Raw genomic sequence first — 15,261 nt, forward strand, 5'->3', positions numbered from 1 at the left:
CCTCAGTATTCTACTTGTGATCTATTTTTTTCTACATATAGATCAGCATTTCTGTTGGAGTTTATACAAAGATTCGGATATATTTTAAAACAAATTCGAAAAACAATGAAAGCCCGATCAAAGTAAAATTTACATCGTTTATCCGCTAAACTTCCGCTACCTAATATTGATTTTATTGCGTCAACGCACTAACTTAATTCTTTTGGATCTTGAGAATAATTATGTTATTGAATTAATTATTTACAATCCAGATAAATGTAGCAAGTATGGTATTTTTTCAATTTGGTGAATTGTGAATCTTTTTTTTAATAAAATAACGTAATTTATAAAAAGTTTTAATGCGACATTTTTACAAGTAATGTACAGGTTTGAACTGATATTCGGGGAGATAGTAGTAACAAGTACGAGCACAAACAGAGAAATTCCACTCAAGGCAAAATGCCGAATTTAATTTATTATTTATTTAGGGTTTGGGCTAACAGCTATATAAAAAAGGTGCGTGCCAGGGACAAAGTAATTGAACATCTAGTCACTAGTGAACAATCATTCACGACGTTTTTACTTTAGCCTTCACAAATTTTTCAATCAACCTTCAAAAAAGTAATTGAAAGACAGTAATTAACACCAAATGCAAAATACCCTTTACTCGCAAGTTGCTGTTATACTTGCTGTTTCATTTTGCAACATTAAATACAGGTAGGCAAAAAATAAAATATGTAATTGACGTGATAACTCTTTCGAATCAAATTAAACACAAATTTGCAAGTTTTACTGTGACACAAATCAGTTTAATTTGCGAAATAACTTGCGGCGGATTATGCAGAAACTAATTTGAAAGAAGAATGGGCGAGCATGCTGAAAATCTCCACAGTAATTAGAATAATTTCCAAGGTAAAGCCGATAAAGTCACTAGTTGGTGTTTCTTCGACGTTCTCGGGTCACTTCTTCTTGAAGCATGTCACGGCGTTGAAGTAGCACCTCCAGTAAACTCGACCTTTCTGCGGTTCGCGCCTTTGAAGATCCTTCTGAAAGGAAAAGAACGTACACATATAGATGAGGCTCAAATTATACTGCTCTAAAGGAAAGCTTATCCATTAAAAGAAGTGTTTTATATTTATCATTGGACAACCAAAGAACCATCATGGATCATTTTTAACCCTCTCTAACCGACAGCTGCTTCTGGGAGAAATTGAATTTCAAAACTTCTTATTTTAAAAAAGTGGAAATTTTCTACTCAGACATAATTATTTTTGCAGATACATTTTTACTATTAAACTTTACAGCACAAAAGAACACGTAGTTTAAATCTTTCATGAATGTAGCTAAAATGTATATAATTTTTTATGTTACTTTGGAGCAACTTGAGGTTATAACGGGTTAAATATGAAAGATACGAGTTTTACATCACCAATATCAATTTTACGTCTCCATCCCTGAGGTTACAATTAATTATGTCATTAAAATGCCATTTTGGTCTTAAAATTTGGTAACACTGCAAATGATAACAAAGTGAGGTCACAAAGGTATCGTTGTATATCAGAATTTGAAGTCACCGCTATTGATAAAAAAGTGATACCCTCTTGAGTTATGAACTTGTCAATTAACACTATATATATTATTAAAGTTTATTAGCAATAATATAATAACAAAAAATAATGAATAACTCTAAAGAAACAATTTTCTGAATTATTTGATGACACAAAGACGTTGTCGTTAGCTGTATTTGACGTGACCAATGCCCATGACCGATTTCAATTCACCCTATGTAAACGGTATTTTCATTGAAGAAATCAAAGTTCATCTGAGCTTTTGTTGGTCATATGTTAAAAATGTCTTCAGCCACGGGGTTTTTCGAGGCACTGGGGACAATTTACTTTACGTTGGGATGGAAAAATAAATATCTCTCAGATGCTGGTAACATTGATTGCTTATGCGTTGAGTGGAAGCCTTATGATGGATGTTTAGTTGGACCTCGCCAATAATGTATCTTCCTCTATTGGGCAAAGCTTGCAGGAAACATGAAGAATGCTGAAATTGTGAACTTTGACCGATCTATTTGGGCGGTATTGTTCTCGGCATAGAGGGAGAGGAGAGGAAAAGGCTAGATTACATGTTAACCCTTCTAGTGCCAGCCTATTTTGTCCGGTATTTTGGAGAATTTCTGGGCTTTTTTTTGGTTAATTTGTATGCTTGCGCTTAAAAATTTACATAAAGACTTTTATGCTTTTTGAGAAACAATTTTTTTTTATTTCCTCCCAAAAATTACAGGCATGTTAAAACATGTCAGATTCTAAATATTTACCAAAGCTTCATGTAATATAAAAAGTAAAAGGCATGAGTGTAAAAAAAACCCGGCCGATAGATGGGCCCTTGGCTCTCTTCGCACATACCCCCCGGGCCGATGGATCGGCCCGCTGGCACTATGAGGGTTAAGGAAGCCGAGGTTGTAGGTGGACTGTGGGAAAGGAATGTTGTAGGCCGTACTAGAGAGAAGGCTATAAGGTAAGCGATGAAGTTAACAAGTAATAGAAGCCTGCGGCTATGGCGTTAGTGTCAGGGTATTCAGAATTACTATACATTTTATTTTATTTTTTTACATAAGTATAATCACACAATAGGTGTGTTATCTCTAATAAACGTGTTGGTTCGATGATATTTCGCTCTAGATTATTTTCAAGACTATGGTGAAAAATTGGCTTATATAGAAACTATTGAACTCTACTCGCCAACTTACCGTGTACCAATTTATTTTGCCATTATCGTGGTTCAATGAAGGCTATGTATTCCCTAAGTTTTTACCGTTTCTCTTAGTAATTACCATCGTGTTGACTACAATACCCCGACTTTATTTTATAGAAATTAGTTTATCCTCAGCAAAAATATCTTGCAAATAAATTTTAATGAAACTTGGCGTAATATTCCATATATTGCATATATTTTAATTTTGTTTGTGGTCTTGGCATAGAATGTAAAAAAATGCGTTATCATAATATTGGATAGAGAAATATACGCGTGTTCATAGATGGACAGCCCGCATAATAATTTAAAACGTTAAAAATCGTACCTCATCTTACTCTAAGCTAAGCTTACCGTGGAATGTTCATTAGTATTTATATTTTAACCCTCCGTTGGTCGCGTGGCGTCTACCAGAAGGCAGGCCATTTTCTTCTCTTTGCCCACATCGTATTTTCATAGTTAGGAAACTCATATTCCCTATATCTTATTATTTTATGATTCTTAAATAGTCACCAATATGATTATATATTTTGTCACATTTATGAAATTAATTTTGATATTTGGTTGTTTTTGGAGTCTGGTAGACCCACGCGATAACTTGAGTTACATTACGTTACATGCTAATAGCTTCGTGATATTCACCGTAAAGTTTTTAAATACGATGATTTAAATAAACAACTATTTAAGGCATTACATTTTGGATATGCATTTTACTGCAACGAATTTTTTATTGTAATCAATTTAACACCTGAATAAAACTATTATTGCGAAGAATTTACTACGGTTCTCACATAATTTGATAGAAATTTGGCGTATAAAACACCGTTTTCCCCTCTGCTAAATACGATAATGATGGCTTATTGCGTTAATTAGATGATAGACATTAACCTTAAACGTACATATAAAATTTTTTCCGTAAGACGCCGCGAGACAAATAGCGCTCCAAAATGTGACGCGACTGACGGAAAATTTCGACAGCTCCTATTGCTGGACAAATACGAGCATCCTACGATAGCATCAGCGCTATTAATTTCTCTTTTGATGACATCTAGTTTAGAAAAATTACCAACAATACAGAGTCTCAAAACTTCAGGAGCATAAAAGTTTAACTTGAAGAAGTCTTTATAGCCATTGCGATAATCGATGCAGTGCACTGCGAACTTATGGGGCAGATAAATTAACGTCCGTATATGACAGCAGTATATAGTATAAGCGGGTTGAAATAAAGGGTACATAATATCTTGAAAAAAAAAACTTTGAAAATCTTTGTTTGAGTGAATGGAACAGAAGCATATTTGCCTTTACGTTGTCCATGACTGTTTTCTCTCCTGGTAGTCCGCCAACAATTCCCATCTTAGGGTGAGGTTCGTCCATAGCCCGGTGAAGTGCCACCATCAACTTGTCAATCAGCAAAGCAGCTCTCTTGGGGACGACAACCTGAGGAAATATAAATATTTGTCAGATGATCAACTCCCCTTTTCAGTATACCAGAATCATATACACAGGTCAGTTAAATTGGGGAAAACCTTGCTCGTAACCCATAGGCTGTTGGTTGTTGATTATAAAAGATTATTATCTGAGATCTTTGGGTTTATTTTTAATCAATCTGAGAAGTTGTCCTGCAATATTCACGGTTTTCTTCCATTAAGTAAGTTTATGTTACAAAATCTTTTTTAAGGATGGTAAAATCTGGCGTACTGGTTTGGAGATAAACCGTATATCAGTTCAACCCTACTGTTCGATTCATTGATAAATGGGCTAATGAAGGGGAAAAGTTACAGCCATACGATTTTCAGATAAGGGCCCATCATTACAAATACATGAATTTGTTAAAGGTCCTCTCCTCCTGCCTCTCCTTATATACTTAACCACAACACGAGCTGTTACCTGGTGATACAGCTTACTGAGAAATGTATTATATTTAATCAAAATGGTCAAGAATATATTTCGTAAAGATACCGTGTAAATAATGCGTGTGATCGAGTTAGAGTTACCAGATAATTTAGGTATATTTGCACTTTCCTTCATTGGAAGGCTTATGTGGTTTTCCTGGGGAAAATATTTCAGCGTAGACTCAATATAGAAAATAAAAACAACTTACTAATTTCACATGCTTTTTTCGTTCCCTTTGGCTAATACTGTGTCGCAATGGGATGAATTTCACATTCTTGTTATCCCTGAGGCTGTTCTGGCTGTAGGAGGTAATTTGCAGTGATAGTTTGACATTAAAGGCGCTATTGTGAAGTACGTTGTAAACTTTAAAAAATTAAATACGACGCTTTCCTTTGCGAGGTATTTGTTGAGTATTATGTCGTCACCATCCTATTGATGCCGTACACAAATTTACAATGCACTCCAGATGAAATAGTGACTATGGCTTGGAATGGTTGAAAGATGTTCAATCATATAAAAAAGTCTGATGTACCAATTTTATTAATTTTTAAGATCCTTATACCACAATATTTCCTCACCAACCGCCTTGGTACTTTAGGTAGCCCCTGTGGATTCTATCGCAAATATTGAAGAGGAAAGAGAGCATTATTTTGTGAATCCTCCGTGATTACTCCCTAAAGTTGAAACGGAGTATATAAAAACGCTAAAACACTACTAGTTTTTCAGATGTAGGAAAGGATTTCGTACTGAAAGCCAGAAGCGTCAGTTCCTCTGGTATTTGTAGCGTTGACAAAACGCAAGAGAGGGAAACAGGGGGGCCGCTCTGGTTAATTTTTGAAAGAGACAGCGAAGTCCCTATCGAATTGCGTAATGCCGTTAAAATATCTTTGATGATGAAGGTTGATGCCATAAATGATGAAAAATTGTTGCAATGACTGTTGCGAGGTTCTGGTTTCTCCTAACACGTTCGTTGCCATATACAGGCAAAAGTGTTGATCAAAGCACTGCAGGAACAAGTGACTTTGTACGCCGTCACGCGCACGAGTGCAAAGTTATATACACCAACGGATGAAGTTCGCCACGAAAAAAATATATAACTTAGACGGAATTCGAACCCGAATCTCTCGATTGCCGGTCGAAGTTCGCTCTGAGATAATGGCTCGGTGGTGTAACTGGTTAACACACCTGACCGGCAATCGGGGGATCCGGGTTCGAATCCCGGCTAAGTCAAATATTATTTCCTGGCCAACTCCATCCGTTGGTGTATTTTAAAAGTGTTGATGCCATCCTGATTTTGTGTTCAGGTTGAAGGTCTACCCAGTACCCGCTATACAAGAAGACGAAAGCTTTCGAAGATACATGTCCGTGTAGATCAACGAATGCTGTTTGAGAGCTCGGAATCTCACAGTCTTGCTCTAAAACGTGAAAACCTACGAATGATAGTCTAATCACGTTTCAACAGCCAATGAGAGCTTGTCAACATGAATTATAATTTCCGCGAAGTAAAAAATTTTAATTTTACATAAGTTGTACTGATACTGTTTAATTTCATCACTTACATTTTGTTTAATGTTATAATTTTAATTTTACATAAGTTGTACTGATACTGTTTAATTTCATCACTTACATTTTGTTCAATGTTATAATTATGTTTTTTTGATCAAAATTTATTTGGTTTCAATATTTTATGCTTTTGACGAAGTTAAAGATTGTTATATTAATCTCGGAAGCATTAAAAAATTTAAATTAATAGTAGTTCCTTGCTTTTGTCGGAAGCTTTCTGACCCAAGTTTAAATCATTTTTCAAGGTATGCTTATCTATACCTAAACCTGCGTCGGAAATACTAAATATTTCGTGAAGTTCCTATTTGAATTTATTACAAATATTTGTTTATTCATTCCCATACCACCGAAAACAGCTCACATTGGCCTTTTATATCGGGACATTCATCAAGATTGCATTTTTACGTGCATTAACATCCATACCCTAGGGTTGGAGCATACCCTACCCTACTGAGGCGGGACTCGGACCCGCGACCTCATGTTTGGCAGGCGAGGACTTTATCTTTACGTCACTGAAAGCGGCAATTGGAGTTCAATTAAGTTACGCCTATCACCATTGAGCCTACGCTACGCCACAGATGCGTAGTAGGGGTAGATTTGCTCTCGGATTGGCCGTGGGTGAGTACGTCATCGTCTCTGACGCCCCCGCCGGAAATACCGCTAGAGATTCCAATCCTCCCCCGCTAACTTCCTCCGACGTCTTGGAACTCCACCTACACCTCCCACGCTTCGCTCTCTTCGAATGCGGAGACAAAAGGCCACCCTGGGGGATGGACGATCTTTTTCTTCTTCAATGTGAAAAAGAAGAGGGGTAGAGAGTGGCGTCCAAAGTTCTACGGGAACATGTTATGCGCATTTCCTGGGGTCGTGGAAATTTTGAGATCTGGTGTCCGTGGGGACTGGAGATTTCAATGGAGTGGCGTGGGAGTGATTGAACGGTAAGGCCTGTCAATGAGTTTTGCTCACATCCAGGAGGCCTTCAATGTTACTACGTACTAAACTACTTCTCACAAGGCTACATCCAGAAAAAAATTCGGGGGGAGGAGGGAACGGGGAACAGTAAGGCCTGTAAATAGTTTTGCTCACATCCAGGAGGCCTTCAATGTCACTACGTACTAAACTACTTCTCACAAGGCTACATCCGGAAAAAAATTTGTAGGGGAGAAGGTTGGGGTTCAATTGGAAGGAATACTCTTTAAAAGTGTATTTCCCAAACATTTCGTGGGAGAAGAACCCCTCGCATTCCCCTCCCCGCTCGCTACGACCTTGACCATCGTAAAAGCTTAGGAAATCCTCTCGGGCTCTCCACTAGGTTATTGGCTTCATTTTTGCCGATATTTCGGGAAACGACTGGATTCCCATATTCAAGGTGTTTCTATCACCGCGTCAGATTTCACCGTGTCAGATCGAGTGTGAAATATTACCAAAATTATATAAACACCTTGGAGGTGGGAAGCAAATAGTTTACGAAACGTCGGCGGAATTGAAGTAAATACCTTGGTGTAGATGACGAGAAGAATGCCTCAATATTATTCACCAGAAAAACTTGGATCGTATACCGCAAAAAGTTTTAGTATACGGGAAAGACTTGCCCGATACTAAGCCACATGCGATAGATTTTCATACATGAAAGGTAGGATATCCATTTATGAGTTTGGGACACCTTATACTGAGAGAATATTCTGCTGATGTTTTCCAGAGGCTTCATCCAGGCCATTAATTGGGACCCTTCAGTAAGAAGGCAAATGCTACACCCCTATGCTACCGCACTCTTTCTAAACTACTCCTACTTTTTTAATAAATGAAAATCACGTAAGAATGCGTACTACACGACTAAGGAAGAAGACGAAATATTTTACAGTTCCACTCTGGTATTCGTGCAATCGATAGATTCACACCACGTCGCGAGCCTCCTAGCTACTGAGTGGCTGGTTGACTATTTTTTAGAAATAACAATGGAAAAAGTAGATATTTAGGGTAATACTAGTCAATAATATTTAACTGGAAGTACTTGTGGAGGAAAAGTGGGATTAATGGGGAAATAAGGAAATTTCTTCATGTGTTCGCTGTTATTATGTTCTTCTTTCTGAAAAAATGTGAGATACTATACAGCTATGGGGTAAATTTGGACGCAATATTTTATTATTTATTATGTTATTCGCGGGAAGATTGAGTGAATTTGAACTTCAGATTTTAAAATCAAAAAGCTTTTACATGCCCTATATAATGAAAGACTTACTTTTACGGAATCCCAAAACTTGTGTTTACGCACATTTGGGAAAAAGAGTTTAATACCATTTGGTAAGAGACTACTCGATCACCTAGCCTGCATAATTTTTAGTATTACAATCAACTCAGTCAATACATGTATCGTCATCAAATTCAGACAACAATATTGAGATTTGTAAGGCACATGTCTCCACTCAATTCTCATTCAAGCCAATGTTAACTTGTTTATTACCTCCACATTCTATCACTTAATTTATATCACACTAAGCCTTTTATTTTGCCCATATTCCCTTCCACTTCACTATCCACGATTGCAATATTTAAAAATAAAAATAGTGAAAAAACTGTATTCTTTTTATGCCTGCTCATTTTAAATGCGATCCGCTTAACAAGGAAGGAAGCAAAACTTATGATGGAGAGGGAGAGAAGGCTAACAGAAAAATCTAGGTACATGCAGGATATTATTAATTGCCAGGGGACAACAATAATTGAAATACGTTGGGTAGGTTCCCTGCTGTCACAAATAGGGGAAATATCGATTAGTTCCCTTCTGAAAAGAGACACAGATCACTTTGCAAGTCTGATTCTGTTCTTTGTGGAATCGCTTGAGCCTAATTTGTATAATTGAGTCTGATTCGTGTGTCTAATTTGTCTCTTTTATCGCGTTAACCAGTGATAAGGCTTTACGGTGGTCCAGCTATGGATGGGCGGGTCATGAAACTGAGGACCGGATCTCAGGTCAGAAAATAAAGCGTTTTCGACGGTAGAGCAACTACTCAATACATGAAGCTGTAGTTACCTTATTCAAGTTCTAGTGACGATCATTTCAGTTTCCCCACTTTTATGAGTAGAAATTCTAAATAATTCGGGTGAACTTTCTGGACAGGACAGTAAAGCATGAGTGTGTTTTCTAGCCTAAATGGCTTTAAAAATATTTAAAGCGTTTTAAGAAATAAACCAGTGGGACGGAAATCGCAATTTTAACCTTCGCCTGTACGTGATCCACACACATGAGTTCAGTATTTCTTTTTTAATTTCCACCTGCTCAAATTAACCGATAAGTGGATGTCCATGTAAATTGTCATCATCTATTTCAATTTGGAATAAAATCCTAAGATTCATGCGAATTGGAGCGCAATTTTTCTATATTGAAATAAATACTTGCAATGTTCCACGATTATAAAATTTATTACGACCTCGATTTCAATGCTACTCCATCCTTGATGGTGATATTGTAAAATTGAGACCTGGGACGTAACAAATTTTATAATCTTAGAAAATAGCAGTGATTTATTTCAATACATTTTACTTTGGCTCAAGCTCTCATTGTGCCCCCTACCGTATCTTGTCATTTTCTCCGGACACAAATTTATATGTAGGTAGCTGAGCCTAGGGCTTGAGTGGCTTTCCGAATTCACTGGTTATGTTTTCTTCAGAACCGGAGGGCCGGCTTATATATTATTAAAATACAAGAAGAGCATCAAAACGTGTGCGGATCACGTGAAGAAGGTCCAAATTATGATCTCCGTTCCACTGATTTATTTCTTAAACGGCTTTAAATATTTTTAAAAACACATTTAATGTTTCGAACATGCTCTCTATATCATACCAATTCACCGATAATTTTAGCTTTCTATACACTTAATACAATGAGAGTGTCAATGGGAATCCTATTAGAACACTTTAAAATAGTTGAGCACGTTTTCCGATTAAAATGACAATATTTTGCCTCATAGGTCACGTGAAAACTGCGGCACCATTTCTTCATTCTTCCACTATTGAATGATTGTCGTAAGTTTATCTAACGTTTGTTTTCGATTCATATAACCTCTGAGCGTCGTCTAAAAAAATAATGGGTACTGCCTCGAGCCATTTCTACTACTATTTTCCTAGCCTCTATCGTCGCTGGAGTTTACTTTATTTAATAAAACACAACAGTTGCCCTACAGGTCAAATATTTGCCGTCTATTCCTCAATTTTAGTTCAGAAATTACAAGTGATATTAAATATTTTCTTTAAGTCGGCTCATAGGTCAATATTTTTTTCAAGGAATGAATATCAAAACTTTTCGCGAAGTTCTCAAGAATAATTCCTCGCAGATCTCATGTAAAGCCTAAAAGAATATTTGCCTTTAATTTTCTCCCTCCTTCATTCAATACATTTCGTGGTGGCGTATTCCATTCCCAGAAACAGTGGCGGATCCAGAACAGGCACATTCTTAGGTTTCTTAGGTATCTTAGGTTTCTTCCTTTTTTAAAATAGCAATATTCACTATTATTTAGATTATAGGTGAGTATTGTGTCGTTAAATTGTTTCTGTAAAATAATTTGAGAAAGAATGCCGGACCCACGGAATATCCGGAACTTATCTCCCTTCTATGTTTGTGTAATTCACCACTAGCTTTATTTATCTACGTTTGAAATGGAAGAATAAGTAAAGAATAATTCCTAATTAAAATTATTGGATCCACATTCCAATAATTATTGCTTTAGCCCTCCATTCTCCCCATTCCACAGCGATTCATTTGTTTTTGTGATCCTTTTTCCCTGGAGCCCTCTGAACTCATACTAGACATTTATCTTTCAGTCTTCTGTGGGTGACTTTTCCAACCAATTTATCATCTTTTCGGTTTTTCACATCGTTTCTACCCTCCATATCGAGGCCAACCTACAATTTTCATTGGAACGATCTTCATCGGAAACTGGTGATCCAGCTTGTCATCTTTTCTCAATCTTTTGTACTCCGCATTGTTTCGGAGTTCGCTTTCCACATAATGTTCAATAGCTTCATCTACACCAGAGTTTACATTAGTTTCAAATACCATTGGTAATGGTTCATAAATATGCTAATCATTTCAATTCAAAAGCTCGAACCAATGCCCTCAAATAGTGATTTGTTTTTTGTCTTACATTTTAACTAATACATCGAGCGAAGTAACAGGCTCATTGCTATGAATGCGATATTTACATGATAGTTTTGAGGCCTAATGTCTGTTGTGCTCATATCACTCCATTTCCTTTTCATCACCTAGAGTTAAATACTAAAAGCAAATTGCATGAAATTATGCTAGCAGATTGTATGAAAAAATTGTATGCAACATATTTGCACACTACGGTGATTCTAAGATTATTGAGTGATTCAACTAGATCCAATCTCTCCATATGCTGGTTGAATCGCTAGCTCATGCCGATAAATGTTAAGGTTTTAGCGGTTACGTTTCACGTACACCTGATCTATTAACCTAGAATCGCCTCCGGAAGAAGAGAAATACTGGCTTATTCAACGGGCGAAAAAAATACTGGGGGTATCCACGGCTTGCAATATTTCTCTTTATTTTTGCCGAAGTGCTTAGTGTAAATGCCGCTGCGCAGGTGGCGTGCAGAATCGAAATTCGACGGAGGGGAAAGCAATTTAAGCCCACGGAAATGGACTGCGTTTCCAGGATCGCGGTCGTGTTACGTGGTGTCACGCTTATGAAAGCCTATGGGGATGAATTCCGATGGATTAAAAAAAATCGCTCGGTACTCAATGACTCAACGTGCGTTGCTGATTTTATTTTTAAACTGGAAGTACTGCCGTGAACTTTGCCTCCTCAAGAGCTTATTATGCATTAGTTCAAAAAAATAAAGAAAATTTTCAAAATAAATTGCGCTTAATTCAAGGTAAACTCTGTAACTTTACTGATCCCTTGGTAAATATTACAGGTATTGGGATGACATTGCTTCTCACATCAATAATTGCTGAAATTTAAAAAAAATTTCATATTTCATTTTACGCGACCAAGTCTTTCATTAATAAAGATGAAATTCGTCACAGGTTTTGTGTCATTTCATATATTATTCAGATGATTAAGGTGTACATCCGATTATGATATCTAATGCATACAAAGTACATGCAATTGGAAGAGCTAATCGAAAATCTTTCCCGCTATCGCGGATTTAAATACCTCTCTATTTAGCAGTGGTCTACATCCCTCTCGCTTTTTCATCCAACTATTTTATCTCCTCGCTAACCATGTTCCTTTCACCTTTTCCTTCCTTCTCCACATTTAGAGCCTGTAATCTTCTCTCAAGCTACTTCTTAATTGCCTAACTTTCATAGGAAGATTAGAGGTGAAATAATTCTTTCCGAAATTTAAAAGTTAAATTTTTAAAGTTTAAAATAGAATGTAGGAAGAATTATTTAAGGTATGTGAGAAAATTGAAGTCTTGTGAATGAAAATGGAAAAATCATTAAAGAAATACTTTACAGAAATATATGAGAACGACTGCGTAGGAATGTTATTTGAGAAAATTGAATTTAAAATGACGAGTGGTACAACGAACAAAAACATAAAAATAAGCACAAAAATAAGGAAGTATTAAAGAGAAAATCAGGATTAGCTGGTATTAAAGGAATAGAATTAAAATAAATTTGAATAATTTATTTAATTTATTTATAATAATTTATGTAAGACTCTATGCATGTTGGTTGATAACAAGACCGTTCTCAGGAAAAAATCGGGATGTTTAAGAGGAGAATATGTATTTCGGTGGTGGTTTACTCGGAGGGGCTGTATATTACCAACATTTCAGAGGGTCTAGAAACCCGCAGCTACACGCATAGCTACCAGCTTGCTACGGCCTTGATAGGCGTAGTTGCATAGGAGTTTCAACAATCAAATCAAATTCCTCGTGGAATGCATAGGTGCAAATGGCGCAAAGCCGTTATTCGTGTTTTTGAACGTGTTTCACCAATTTAAAAAAAATCTAAAATTAATTATGAATATACTTTGATGTAGGGGTAACAACATACATTTTTTTCGGCGTACCTATCGTTTCTTAAAGTTTTAAATTTATTATTAAAGTATTCTACCGATTAAGGTAGGTTTCCATGGAGTGATTAAGAGGAATTACGTGAGCCTTCCCATGCACTTCCCTCTTCAATTCACAATATGACCTACTCCTTTTCATTCTACCAAAAAATCCTATCATCTTCCTTCCTCCCCCTCGTTTACCTAACATTCTTCCCTCTAACACTGTTTTCAATATCCCCTCCCCGCTAAGTACTCGCTCCATCCATACCTTCTGTCTCATCCGTTTCTAATCTAAAAGCTGCCTCTCCTCACCCACCATGTCCAGCACTTCATCGTTCCTCCTCCTCTCCATCCACTTCACCTTCTCCATTCTTCGCCACACCTACATCTCGAATGCCTTGAGTCTTTTTTTTTTCAAAAATAAAAACTGGAGATTTGGTTAAAAAACTAAAAATCGTTTTTCAATTTTTTTTGGGTTAATTGCTATTGTTGAGGCCTTAAACTTCGAGGAAACATAATTTTTGATGCACTTGAAGTGTATATATTTGTATGTTTCAAAATATCAGGGGGAACTTTTCACCATATTAACCTGCTAGACCCTTTATTGAACTGCCGTTATGTATTTTCATGCATTTTTACAGAATTTTTTTAATTGAAATTACGACACTTTTTTGTCCATTTCTAATCTTCGTGACAATTGAAATGAAACACACTTTTTTGATAGGCAGACATGTACAAATCGATATTTAGCTCTACTTTCTTTGGAAAAAATATATTCATTAACCAATAAAAAGCCTGAAATGGCTCATGCTATAGTTAATCAAGTTAATTGGTGACCCTTGTAACATTTTCTAGCAAACTGTCTCGAGGAAAAAAGGTACATTACCGGTTTGCGGAAGTCAAATCGCACTTGTTCAGGAAAGTCTGATAAGTTTCACAATTTTTAATTATGCTATGTACCCGTGCCCGTTTTTTATGGTCTGATTTTTGTCTGATAAAGCTTTGAAATCTTCCCTCAGGATATTTAAAGCTGTTTATTTATTTAACTCAGGAAGGATTGTTATCTCCATGTACGATACGCCGCAGAACGTGAGACATTTAATCTTCCTTCTCGGCGATATAAAGCCGTCCTGCCCAAATGAATTCCTTATCTTGACAATTCCGCTCCCCGCGAGTCTCCTATGAACCTTCTCTCCTTCACCCTGCCTCGCTTTGATTGATCTATTCAATTTCCCTTTTTCCTCGCGTGTTTTTTTTGCTTGCGCGTCCGGAATTTCATTTGTTTCCGAGATATAGCTGAAACCAAGTTTGTATTCACCATCCTCGGAAGCAGCGGGGTTAAGTATTCGCGTAGGGCTTGGATTCGTATCCTATCTGCATAGAATTAATCAACTTAGGGCATTGACAAGGCTGACTGTTCGGCTAGTTACACGATATTATCTGAGAATCATTATACGTTGGCAATCTCCCAGTTGGTATAATTTTACATTAAATGTTTTACTGATCATTCCGGCCTATCTGTAATGAATACTTTGAAATTTATCAATCGAAACTATAATATTAGTGAAGTCAAAAAGTCAGTGCAAATGGAGGGTGAAAGAAATCTTACCCCTTAATTAGACCTTGGAAAGCTATACTGTTCATATTATCATAGGCATTCTACCGGTTGAGGTACTTTTACATGGATCATTTTACTACTCTTTCCAGCGTCTCGCTTTCATTCTCACCCAAGTTTTGGGTATCAATCCGTAACTGCATCAATTTATAAATGCGGGCAAAAAATGTTGTCTTAGGTATATATCGAGAAAATCTTCAATTACTACATTTTAATAACTTTTTCTTCTATTTTTCTTTGATTTTTAAGAAAATATTTTAATATGTATCACATATGATAAATAAGCGTTATAGAGAACTTTTACGTGAGATGAATATGCATCACAGATTAGGCAATTTTCCACGAAAGGTTTTCATTGCACATACTCATTGAAAACTTCTCATTGGCGTCCGTGCCCTTACTAATTACATATATGGATATCACTCGGGTT

At 36.5% G+C, this 15,261-nt stretch overlaps 1 protein-coding gene across 3 annotated transcripts in view; it reads right to left on the bottom strand.

The window, feature by feature from the left end:
* Positions 1-322: 322 nt before the first annotated feature.
* LOC124159870 overlaps positions 323-15,261 on the bottom strand; it is a 111,134-nt gene continuing 96,195 nt past the window's right edge. Inside the window, exons 3-4 of one of the 3 annotated variants that reach the window (XM_046535768.1) lie at positions 4,042-4,173; positions 323-1,025 (exon numbers count right to left, since the gene is read on the bottom strand). In XM_046535768.1, the coding sequence (XP_046391724.1) occupies positions 939-1,025; positions 4,042-4,173 (219 nt within the window). In that variant the 3' untranslated portion in view covers positions 323-938. Of the gene's footprint in view, positions 1,026-4,035; positions 4,174-15,261 lie in introns of all 3 variants that reach the window. The other 2 variants (XM_046535767.1, XM_046535765.1) reach the window with 2 other exon arrangements.

This window comes from Ischnura elegans, chromosome 5, assembly GCF_921293095.1.
Source record: "Ischnura elegans chromosome 5, ioIscEleg1.1, whole genome shotgun sequence".
In the NCBI taxonomy this organism is placed as follows: domain Eukaryota; kingdom Metazoa; phylum Arthropoda; class Insecta; order Odonata; family Coenagrionidae; genus Ischnura; species Ischnura elegans.